At 51.5% G+C, this 11,497-nt stretch overlaps 1 protein-coding gene across 1 annotated transcript in view; it reads left to right on the forward strand.

The window, feature by feature from the left end:
* The first annotated feature begins 246 nt into the window (after positions 1 to 246).
* The window catches only part of CORO7 (coronin 7), a 39,389-nt gene continuing 28,138 nt past the window's right edge, over positions 247 to 11,497 (forward strand). Inside the window, exons 1-3 of the mRNA XM_077762524.1 lie at positions 247 to 327; positions 5,235 to 5,285; positions 11,029 to 11,115. Of these exons, the coding sequence (XP_077618650.1) occupies positions 325 to 327; positions 5,235 to 5,285; positions 11,029 to 11,115 (141 nt within the window). The 5' untranslated portion in view covers positions 247 to 324. The remainder of the gene's footprint in view (positions 328 to 5,234; positions 5,286 to 11,028; positions 11,116 to 11,497) is intronic.

An 11,497-nucleotide genomic window follows, 5' to 3' on the forward strand; every position in this document is an offset into this window, starting at 1 on the left:
GGATCATGCTGCAGTGAGTGCTGTGAATGGTGTGAACAGCGAGCATGGGTGCACTCTTTGTGAACCCCCCCTTCCCGGTTCTCCTGGGTGTACACTCAGAAGTGGAAGCATTGGATCATAAGGCAATTCTATTTTTACTGTTTTGAGGAACTGCAGCACTGTTTTCCGCGGCCGCCACACCATTTGACGTTCCCACCAGCAGTGCACAAGCGTTCCAGCTCTCGAGCATCCTCCCTGGCCCTGGGTCTCTGCCAGTAGCCATCCTAACGGATGTGAGGGGATGGGTCAGTGTGGTTTTAGTTTGCATTTCCCTGGTGATTAGTGATGGTGAGCATCTTTTCTTATATTTGTTGGCCATTTGTGTATCTTTGGAGAAATATCTGTTCAAGTCCTTTGCCCATTTAAAAAAAATTTTTTTAATGTTTATTCTTGAGAGACAGAGAGGGACAGAGCATGAGCAGAGGAGGGGCAGAGAGAGAGGGAGACACAGAATCCAAAGCAGGCTCCAGGCTCTGAGCTGCCAACACAGAGCTCGACATGGGCCTCGAACCCATGAACCGTGAGATCATGACCTATGCCGAAGTCGAACGCTTAACCCACTGAGCCCCAGGCTCCCCTGCCCATTTAAAAAAAAAATGTTTATTTTTGAGAGAGGGAGAGAGAGAGAGAGCAAGCACACATGAGGGAGGGGCACAGAGAGAGGGGGATAGCATCAGAAGCAGGCTTTGCGATGCAGCATGCCTGATGCAAGGCTCAGATGCACAAAACATGAGATCATGACCTGAGTCCCAGTCAGATGCTCAACTGACTGAGTCACCCATGCGCTTCTGCCCATTTTTTAAACAGACCTATTTGATTTTTGTTGTTCTTGTATGAATTCTTCATATATATATATTTTTTAAGTTTGTTTAATTTATTTTGAGAGAGAGAGTGCGAGGGGGGGAGTGTTAGAGAAAGGGGGAGAATCTCAAGCAGGCTTCACACTGTCAGCGCAGAGCCCATGAGGACTCAAACTCCCAAAACTGTGAGATCATGACCTGAGTCGAAACCAAGAGTCAGATACTTAACCGAGTGAGCCACCCAGGCGCCCCTTCTTATGTTCTTGATATTAACCCCTTATCAGAGCTATGATTTGCAAACATTTTCTCCCATCCCTTAGGATATCCTGTTTTTTTACTCTGTTGATTGTATCCTTTGAGGAACAGAAATTTGATGCAGTCCCATTTGTCTGCTGTTGCTTTTGTTCCCTGTGCCTTTAGTGTCCTATCCAAGAAGTCATTACAAAATCCATTGTCTTGAAGCTTTTCCCGTACGTTTTCTTCTGGGGGTTTTATGGTATGGCTTCTCCCTCTTTCCCTTTATCACCGACTAGTATCCCGTTGTATGAATGTGCTACACGTCATTTGTTCCCCTGCTAAGGGGTATGTTGGTTGCTTCCAGCTTGGTTTTGTTTTGTTTTGTTTTTTTGCAAGTTGTAAAAGTGGTGTGAACATTTATATCGGCTTAAGTTCTTAACACATAGGAACATAATCGTTGGATCATATAGTAAGAGCATTTGCAGCTTTGTGAGAAACTGCCACACTGCCTTCTGAAGTGGCTCCTCAGTTTGCATTCCCATCAACAATGAGCAAGAGTTTCTGTTGCTCCATAATCTCTCCAGCATTTGGTGTTGTCATTTTGTAAAAAAAAACAAAAACAAAAACAAAACAAAACAAAACAAAAACCTTAGCCATTCTAATAGGCGTGTGATGGTAATTTGTTTCAGTGTATAATTCCTTAATGAGACGTGATGTTAAACAGCTTTTCCTATGTTCATTGTTCCTCGCGTGTATCCTTTTTGATGAGGTGTTTGTTTAGGTCATTTGCCCATTTTTTAAGTTGTTTTCTTATTTTTAAATAGAATCTTATTTTTTACTTTTCTTATGTCTTAATTGTTCTTTGTGCATCTGGGATACAAGTCCTCTCTCAGATACGTGCTTTGCCGGTAGTTTCTCTCAGCCTGTGGCTTGTCTTTTCTTTTCTTTACAATGTCTCTATAGACCAGAAGCTTGTGATTTTAATGAAGTCCAAGGTCACCTAGATTTTTCTTCTGTATTATTGTCTAGAGCTTTTGTAAGTTTGCATTCGCATGTAGGTCTGTGATCCACTTTGAGTTGATTTTCATAAAAGATGTAAAGCCCGTGGCTAGATTCACCTTTTCACATGTAGATGTGCACTTGTTCCATTGCTGTTTATTGAAAACACTGTCTTTTCGGGGCGCCTGGGTGGCTTAGTCGGTTAAGTGTCCGACTTTCGCTTAGGTCATGATCTCGCGGTTTGTGGGTTCGAGCCCCGCGTCGGGCTCTGTGCTGACTGCCGGCTCAGAGCCTGGAGCCTGTTTCAATCTGTGACTCCCTCTCTCTCTGACCCTCCCCTGCTCATGCTGTCTCTGTCTCTCTCTCCTAGAAATAAATAAAACATTAAAAAAAAAAAAAGAAAAAGAAAAAGAAAACACTGTCTTTTCTCAATTGTGTTGCCTTCAGTACTTTGTCAAAGATCAGTTGACTGTAGGGGTGGGTGCCTGGGTGGCTCAGTTGGTTAAGTGTCCGACTTCAGCTCAGGTCATGATCTCACGGTTTGTTGGTTCGAGCCCCGCGTCGGACTCTGTGCTGACAGCTAGCTCAAAGCCTGAAGCCTGCTTCAGATTCTGTGTCTCCCTCTCTCTCTCACCCTCCCCTGCTCATGCTGTCTCTATCTCTCTCTCAAAAATAAATAAAACAGTTAAAAATCTGAAAAAAAAAAAAAAAAAAAAGATCAGTTGATTCTATTTGTGTGTAGGTTCGGCTTTTGGTTTTGTCCAGCAAAGCTGAGGGTGGCAGAAAGGATTACTCAAGACTTCATGCAAGTCAAGAGAGGTGAGAGGGAGCCCAAGGGAAGTTTCCCTGAGCCTCTTTCAAGCTGCTGTATTTACCAGGCTTCCACTACAGGGAAAACATTGAGCAATATGTCAGTGGTTATGCTTGAAAAAAAAAAACAAAAAAAACAAGAAAAACAAGGCAACAACAAAACAAAAAAGCCTGCATAAAAACAAGGCATTCTGAAGACTACAAAAGAGCAGATGCCAAAAGCAGGGTGGAGAACAAGATAAGACACTCCATAGATAACATGGTCTAAGGAATTCATGAGCACAGGCAGGACCCAATCCTTATAGACAGATTAACTAGATACCCGTCTGCTGCTTCTAGCAATGCCAGAAAGAAGTGTTTTGCTTTGCATTGCATTCCCTATAATCTCCTTAACCAGGACATAGCTCTTTGATGCCCCACATTTGTGGGGGTCTGTTTCTGGGGTGTCCATTCTGTTCCTTTGATCTCTTTGTCTATCCTTATCCCAATGCTACACTGTCTTGATTAATGTTGCTTTAGAGTAAAGCTGCGTACTGTCGGTACTCTAACTTGGTCTCCTTCAGCATTGCCTTTACCATTCTGAATCTTATGCCTGTTCATGTAAACTTTAGATTCAGTTTGTCAGTAATCACAACATAACTTACTGGAATTTTGACTGGGATTTCATTGAATCTGTAGATCAAGTTGGGAAGAGCTGACATCTTGAGTCTTCCTATCCATGAACATGGAATATCTTTTTGTTTATTTAGTTCTTTGATTCCTTTCATTAGAGTTTTGTATTAGAGTCCTTCCCATAAATCTGGTGCTTATTTTGTTAGATACATAGCTAAATGCTTCAAATTTTTTGGTGCTGATGTAAATGATATTGCATTTTTAATTTCAAATTTCAGTTTATTGCTGCTCATTGTTTATCAAAATATGAAAATATTAATCCATGCTGATTGAAACAAACTGGAACTGTGCTAAGATGGAAAAGCTAATCACTTTCTGCCTTCCCCCTCCCCAGTACCCAGCATTAATGCACAGCCCAGGCTGTTTAAGACCTTTCTCCTTGCTTAGCCAACTTGCAAAAGCTGCAGGAATGTGGTCAGACAAAAGGGATTTTTGTTTATTTTTACCACAGCAGAGTCACACCACACACGTTATTCTGCACCTTCTTTGTAGCACTTAACAGTTTCTCATGGCCAAGCCATCAAGTGGCCAGTGAATGCAGATTCTATCACTTCTCTACCCCAGTTCTTTAGGCAGGTACATTAGTGGGTTGTTTTTTTTTAATGTTTTTTTTTTTTTTAATTTATTTCTGGGAGAGAGAGAGACAGCGTGAGCAGGAGAGGGTCAGAGAGAGAGGGAGTCACAGACTGAAACAGGCTCCAGGCTCTGAGCTGGCAGTCAGCACAGAGCCCGACGCGGGGCTCGAACCCACGAACCGCGAGATCATGACCTAAGTGAAAGTCAGACGCTTAACCGACTAAGCCACCCAGGCGCTCCCATTAGTGGGTTTTTAAAGTTGGTTTTAATGTTTATCTATTTTGAGAGAGAGAGCGCTCACGTGCACACATACATGCACAGGGGAAGGAGCAGAGAGAGGAGATAGAGAATTCCAAGCAAGCTCTATACTCCATGCAGAGCCCAGTGCAGGGCTCGTGACCTGAGCTGAAGTCAAGAGTTGGACATTTAACCAACAGAGCCACCCAGGTGCCACTTTTTGCATGTAGATTTATACACACAGACCAATTATTCCACAGGAATAAAGTCTTTATTATAAAGGTAGGAATATTTTATTACAATACATATACATATCTTTTGATCTCTTCCCATCTCCACCCTTAGGTAATCTGAGTCAGTAACTGTATGCTGAGTGATGGTTAGGATGTGTAAGCTCACTGTCCTGGTTAGACACCAAGTTCTTTAAGTATAGAAATGACATCATCTTTTGCACCCATCTGGACTGAGCTGAGTACAGGGCAAAACATTCACCAGCTGGTAGCCTAGAATTTGGTTTAGTTCCTTTATCTGTGAAGGATCGTGGTGATAGGACTGCCTCATAAGATGTTTGAAAGGATGGAGAGATATCATGCTTGTTAGCAGGCCTGGCACATAGTAGGTGCTCAGGAAATGTGAACTCTTCTCACTGAGGTCTCTATTGTGGGTGACTGGGGCAGGAAAGGGGATCTGCCTCCTGCAGTGAGAAGAAGGAACCAGGCAGGGGAGGTCTCCCCTGGTACATGATGCCCCCTCTGTGTACTAGGGTGTGGGACCGTGAGAGCCTGTGGGTGGAGGGGACAGTCTGGTCTCTGAGGACCCTGCCTGTGTTAACTGTGCTCTATTTACTCCTGTCTGCTTTTCCAGGACAAGCAGCTCCGGATCTTTGACCCCAGAGCAAAGCCCGGGGCCTCCCAGGTGAGTTGTGTGGGCAGGGGGCTGGGTTGAAGCCGTCGTGGCTCCAGCAGGTGCAGGCAGGGTCAGGCTCTGCCTCTTAGCAGAGATTCTGCCACACCTCATGCCCCTGGCCAAGGCCTTGTGGGTGTGTAGGGGTCACCTGGGAGGTGGACTCCTGCTGCTGGAAGCTCTTTCTGGGCAGCATGTTTGGGGCCCTGGGAGTACCTGGCTTTGGTCACAGGGTGCAGTGTGGCCAGGGTATCCACAGGCATTCAGTGGATGCATCCTGTGGCTTTAGGAAGCAAATTTGCGAGCCCAACTTCCTCTCCTTCTTTGAGGCCCTCATCATCCCCTACCCTTCCTGGCACAGTTGGCAGAAGCCACCCTTGGAGGAGCCAGAAAGACACGGCTGCCCACCTCATACCTGTTCAGTCTCACAGCCAGTGGACTCTCACTCCGTTCCTTTGGGTCTCCGAGACCCATGAACTGAGCATGTTTGTTTTTTGTCTATGATGATGCTTGGGGTGCATGTGGCCCTTGGAGTGCTGAGCGGGAGGCCGGGTTCTGGGTTCTTGGTATAGCCAGTGAGCCACTGGGGAATCATTCATTCATTCATTTGACATCAGCTCAGTGTCAGGCATGTGGTGAAGGGCCTATCATCTGGGTTATGGGAAGCCATTAGAGAGTTTTAAGCAGAAACTAAGATGAGCAGATTTACATTTTTTAAAAATGTTTATTTTTGAGACAGAGAGAGCTTTCAAGCACACAAGGGAGGGACAGAGAGAGGGGGACAGAGGATCTGAAGCTCACAGCAGAGATCCCGATGCAGGGCTTGAGCCTACGAACCGTGAGATCATGCCCTGAGCCAAAGTCAGACCTTCAACCAACTGAGCCACCCAGGTGCCACTAGAAAAATGTTTTAAAAATACAAATCTCATGGTTTGTGGGTTTGAGCCCCACATCAGGCTCACTGCTCTCAGCCTGCCAGCACAGAGCCCGCTTTGGATCCTCTGTCCCCCCTCTCTCTGCCCCTCCCCCGCTTGCACTCTCCCTAAAATAAATAAATATTTTAAAAAGAAGGTTCTTTTTTACAAGTTGAAGAGGCCTCTTTCCTGAGGAAGGTAAAGATTGGCGTCCTGCTGACTAACTCAGGGGAAGAGCTCGAAGCCCCAAGCCCATCACAGATACCCCATCTCCATCCTTAGGACTTGTTCCCTACCTGGCGTCAAGGGCAATCTGCCAGCCTACACCCGACCAATAGTAGCCAGGGTGGGGAGGGCTTTCCTTCCCCACCCCCTACTCCCACCCCACCCCGGTAGCCCGCGCATGTGCACACGCACACACAGGATCCACTTCAGGTAGGCCATAGCAGCTTTCTGCCCCAGAAAGCCCAGTCAGTTCCATTTCTGACTGGCTGAAGACCAAACGGAGGTCCCCTCTCAACAGGTGAACAAAGCTGGGCAGGAGTGGTTTCGGCCCCTCCCCACTCCACACCCCAGCGGCCATGCTCCCAGGGAGGTTGGCTCGTGGTTTCTGGCCTCGTGGCTGGCAGGACAGCTGAGTCTCAGAGCAGTGTGGGTATGAGCAGGCGGCCTCAGAGCTCTCTGTGCTCAGAAACAGGGGGTCCCAGGGCACTGTGTGTAGTACAGCCCTGGCAGGAATTGAAAGGCCAGCTCCCCCGGCCTGAGCATTTTCTTCCTTTCCTGCCTCCTCCTCCAGCAAAGGGGGGTGGGGGACCACGATGGTGCCGAGGTGGAGACAGAGTGGCTGCCGTCCAAAGGGCTCCAAGTTCCTAGAAGAGGGGGGGAGAGGATCTCGCTCTAGAGGGAGCCCCCCTGAATGGGGCTTCTGGGCCAGGGAGACCTGGGAAGAGCGTGGGTGGCTCCTGCCCCCTCGCAGCTGCTGGGCTGGTGCCTGTGCTCTGCCGCTGGTGCGCTCGATCGTGCGGGGGCAGCAGAGCCTGGAATGCTGCCCTCCTCGTGGCCCTGCCCCCCACTTCCGCCCAGGGCATCTGGCCCACACCTGGCTTCTATTAGGAAAACCGCTGCTGGCGGCCAAGGTCGGCGTGAGCTGAGGGGCCAGCTCAGGGGAGAGGCCTTTTGGGAGTGCCTTCTTTGGAGATCCTCTTTCCCCACTAGAGGGGGGCTTTGTTGGGGGGTCACGGGAGGATGCGCTGCCCTCTGTGCCCTGGTGACTGTCACCGTAGCTTGGAGGCTGGGTGGGGAGCCCTGGGGAGTCCTCCCCTTGCTTGCCTCTTTTGGGCCCTGAGTGACCTAAGCTTAGGTCAGGGGATGCCTGGGCAGCTCCCTCCTGTTCACATCCCTGCTTCGTTTCTAGATTACATTTATGACCATTTGTCATACCCTGGGCCCTTGGCACACGCAGTCTCTTTCTACCCTCGTGATTGTCCTGTAAAGTTGGCCCTTTGGTCATATCTGTCCCAGGGTCACAGCTGGGTGGCCTAGGCAGGCTCCGTCTGACGCTGAAGCCTGGTCACTGTGCCAGAGCCCTCGTGGGGGTGGCCCAGGCCCCGAAGTCATGGGCAATGCCTGGGAAGTGGCCTGCAGCTGAATGAGTGTCCAGGGAGTGGTGAGGTTCAGCACCCTCATCAGGGATAGGATGGGCCTGGGGTGACCCCTCTGACCTCTGGCGTGGCCTGATGGACCTGTGCCTTTTGTGTGCGTCAGGCAGGCCCTGGGGCCAGCATCTGGAGCCCAAGACTAAGCCTGGCCAAGGAGGGGAGTAGGTGGGTGGGTGGGGGGGTCTTACACCAGAGAAGGTCCTCTGGCCCAGATGAAGGAGCCCAGGAGCCCAGAGCTGCTCCTCCAGCTGCCCTGCCCCACACAGGAAGTGTTGCCATGGTTACAGAGAGGTGGGATTTGGCTGTACCACTGGAATGCTGGTATGTGCCTGCTCCCAGCACCCCTGTGCTGGGCAGTCAGCCTCTCCTATTCTCTCCTTGGGGCCAGGTGTGGGGGAGACACGAGGGGACTGAGGGGCTTCTCCCTAAGCAGAATGCCCTGCTGCCTGATCCCCTATGAGAGGAAGAGCCCAAGGCCTGGCTTGCGGGCTGGGGATTACTCCCATGGTTCTCCCTAGAGCCTCCTGTGATAGTGTTGGGGCTGCAGGCAAGCGGCCAGCCTGGGGTCCAGCTGCAGCCTCCCCCCCTGCCCAGGAGAATGATCATCTGGGGATCTGGAGAGACGGTGTCTCCTTCTCCCTGAGTCTTGCTGAGGTCAGGGAAGAACTTGCTGTTTCTGAAAATGAAAATCACTGTGGTAATCTGAAGATAGCTACCCACCCCTCCGCCCCTCTCCTGCCCATGGGGCTTCCTGTGGCCCCTGGACACATAGAGCTAAGTGGGCATGCTGGGCTCGGTCTAAGCTCTTATCTTGTCTCAGTTTCCTTGGTGCCTTCAGTGTCCTCAGAGACCAGTGTCTTGTTCAGAGACCATCACCACCCTACCCTGTGGACATCATGAGCCCCTTCTTGTCCCCGCTCTGCTGCCTTCCAGCTGCTCATCTCTTCTTGTCTCAGGTCCCTCTCACGCAGACCTAGAACAGTAACCGAGCCCACAGGGGGCAGGAGGCTCAGCCAGCTGACGGCTCTCTTGCTGGGTGACTTGATGCAGGAGCCTGCTTCTCTCTGAGCCTCTGGTTTCTCCATGTTTGAAATAGGAAGATGGGAGACAGGCCCAGGTATGTTCCATCCCCAGCCCGTGCCTCTGACGCACATGCCCTGCAGGCTCAAAGGTGCTCCTCGCCCCCACTCCCTGCAGGTGCACTGGCCTCTGCTCTCCCAGCCCCAGACTCTTCACAGGTGCTGGTTCCCCTGCCTGACTCACACCTTCTGATCCTTCCAGTCTCAACTCCTATTTTTTTTAAGTATTTATTTATTTTGAGAGAGAGTGAGAGTATGTGTGCGAGCAGGGGAGGGGCAGAGGGAGAGAAAGAATCCCAGGCAGGCTCCACACTACACTCGTAGTGTGGAGCCTGATGCAAGGCTCAAACCCACGAACTATGAGAGCGTGACTTAAGCCGAAATCAAGAGTTGGATGCTCAACCACCTGAGCCACCCAGGCACCCCATCTGTTACCATGTTTTTTAGAAACATGCATATCTGGTGTGTATCAGACACAGCCCTGAGCGTTCACCAGCATTGACACTTTCCACAGCAGCCCTCCACAGGAGGACCCAGTACGGTGCTCAGCGCTCTTTCTACACATGAGGACACAGGCGCAGAGTTGTTGAGTAATTCATGCCGGGAAGAGGCAGTCAGCGTGACAGGTTTTCACCCAGGCAGCGACTCCAAAGCTTGTGCCCTTAGCCTCCACTTTGCTCTTTCCTGCCCCTTACAATAGTGTGTAGTGACATAGGTATTTCTGTTTGGTTCACCTTTGTCTCCTGACTTGTATATTCCGTGAGTTTGGCGACCTTTTCTGTTTTAACCGTGTCCCCAGTGGAGCGTGCAGCTTGAACACTCCACTCGTACTGTGAAAAACAAATGAATGAGCAGCGCTGTCTCCCCCATGTGACCATCCACCTGAGAACCAGCCAGCTCCTTGCATGGTACTTGGTCTCGGGAAGCCTTGAATGTCGAAAGAATGAATGATGCACGATGCTTTGCTGGCCATCTGCTTTGCTGCATACACAGGATATTTGCACACTAACGAGAGGGAGGTCTGATGTGACACTTCTCACTGACTCTGGGGTGTGAGGGCAAGGCTGACCTTGCCGTGGCGCCGCAGGCCCCCTTGTGTGGAGAGGGGTGTGGGCCCTGGTTCTCAGGCTTCAGCCCCCACTTCCTGTGCCGGCCGCTGGGTGGGAAGGGAGCAGTGAGAAAAGCCCCTTAAACAACATGGGCCGTTCCAGGGTCTCCCACGCTGGGGTCCGCCTCTGTGAGCTGGGGAGGGGGCGCTGGGCCAGCTCCTCCCAGGCCACCTCCCTCCCTCATTCAATCCCAAGGAGATCGTGGGAAGCTTGGAGGAAGCTGGCCACAGTTTGGGGTGAGCTATTTTTGGTAACAGGGTCTTTGGTCTCAGGCTCCAGGGGCCCGAGGTGACTGGGAGGGAGATGTTTGCATTTCCTCTGGCCCCCTCTGCTCCCCCCTGCCTAGGCCCAGGGGACAGGGCCGCCTGGGGTGTGAACTTGCCTTTCCTGCCTGGGCCCAGGAAGCCTTCCTGCTGGCAGCTCCAGCACTGCAGGAGGCGAGGGCAAGGAGGAGCACTTCTCTGCGCTCTCCACTCTCCGGGGACCATTTCCTAGGGCCTGGCCCCAGGCCCTCTCCCCAGCCCCCAGCAGTCAGTAGTGTCAGTTGGTTGTCAGACAGCCCTGGGAAGTAGGCAGCCCAGGCAACCTGAGCCCCACTCACAAGTGAGAAAAACTAGGTTCTGAGAAAACATGGATCCCCAGAGCTTGGGGTTGGTGAACAGCAACTAAGGGCCTTTCAGTCTAGGAATGTGCAAGGACAAGGATGTGCTGCTGCTCTGGCCCTGTCACAGTGGCAACACAGCCCAACAGTCCCCTTTGGAGGCGAGAGACTGAGCCCAAGCTTGGTGGCCAGGTGCCCCTCTGGGTGCGGAGCTGTCCTCAGCCAAGGTGAGGCTTGGGTCCATCCAGGAGTGCTACAAAGCCTCCCCTGTCCCCACCTAGCCTCTGGGGGGCACCATCCTGGCCCCTCCTGCCCTCTGTGGGGCACTCCGGCAGGTGCTCTCTCCCCTGCCAGGAGGCCCTGCTGGCTTAGGGCCATCTTTTGTATCCTCCAGAGCACAGAGGCCCACAAGAACAGCAAGGACGGCCGGCTGGTATGGACGGGCACCCAGGAGCACCTTGTGTCCACTGGATTCAACCAGGTAGAGCTCCTCCCAGATGGGCAGGGCACCCATACCAAGAGGGTAGGAAGGAAGCCCAGGGGGAGGTGGGAGACGGCAAGCCAGCTCTAGGCTTGTCCATATACGGCCCTGTGTGCAGCTGGGTCTCAGGGCCCCAGGGGACCTCCAGTTGCTGAAAACTAGCAGATTCCATTTGCAATAGCTAAGCCTGACCCTGGGAACCATGGCAGCCCCCCCGCAACCCCTCCCACCCCAGGGACCAGAGTCCATGGAGGGAACCGCCCCTTGTCCCTTGTCACCTAAGGGTTCTTAAAGGGGCAGGACTTGCAAGCCCAGACTCTCCTCCCTGGAATGACCCGACCTCCCCCCACCCCCCCCCCACCCCCCCAGTGGGGCGGGGGGG

The sequence above is a fragment of the Crocuta crocuta genome, unplaced genomic scaffold, assembly GCF_008692635.1.
Source record: "Crocuta crocuta isolate KB4526 unplaced genomic scaffold, BGI_CrCroc_1.0 scaffold234, whole genome shotgun sequence".
Lineage (NCBI taxonomy): Eukaryota > Metazoa > Chordata > Mammalia > Carnivora > Hyaenidae > Crocuta > Crocuta crocuta.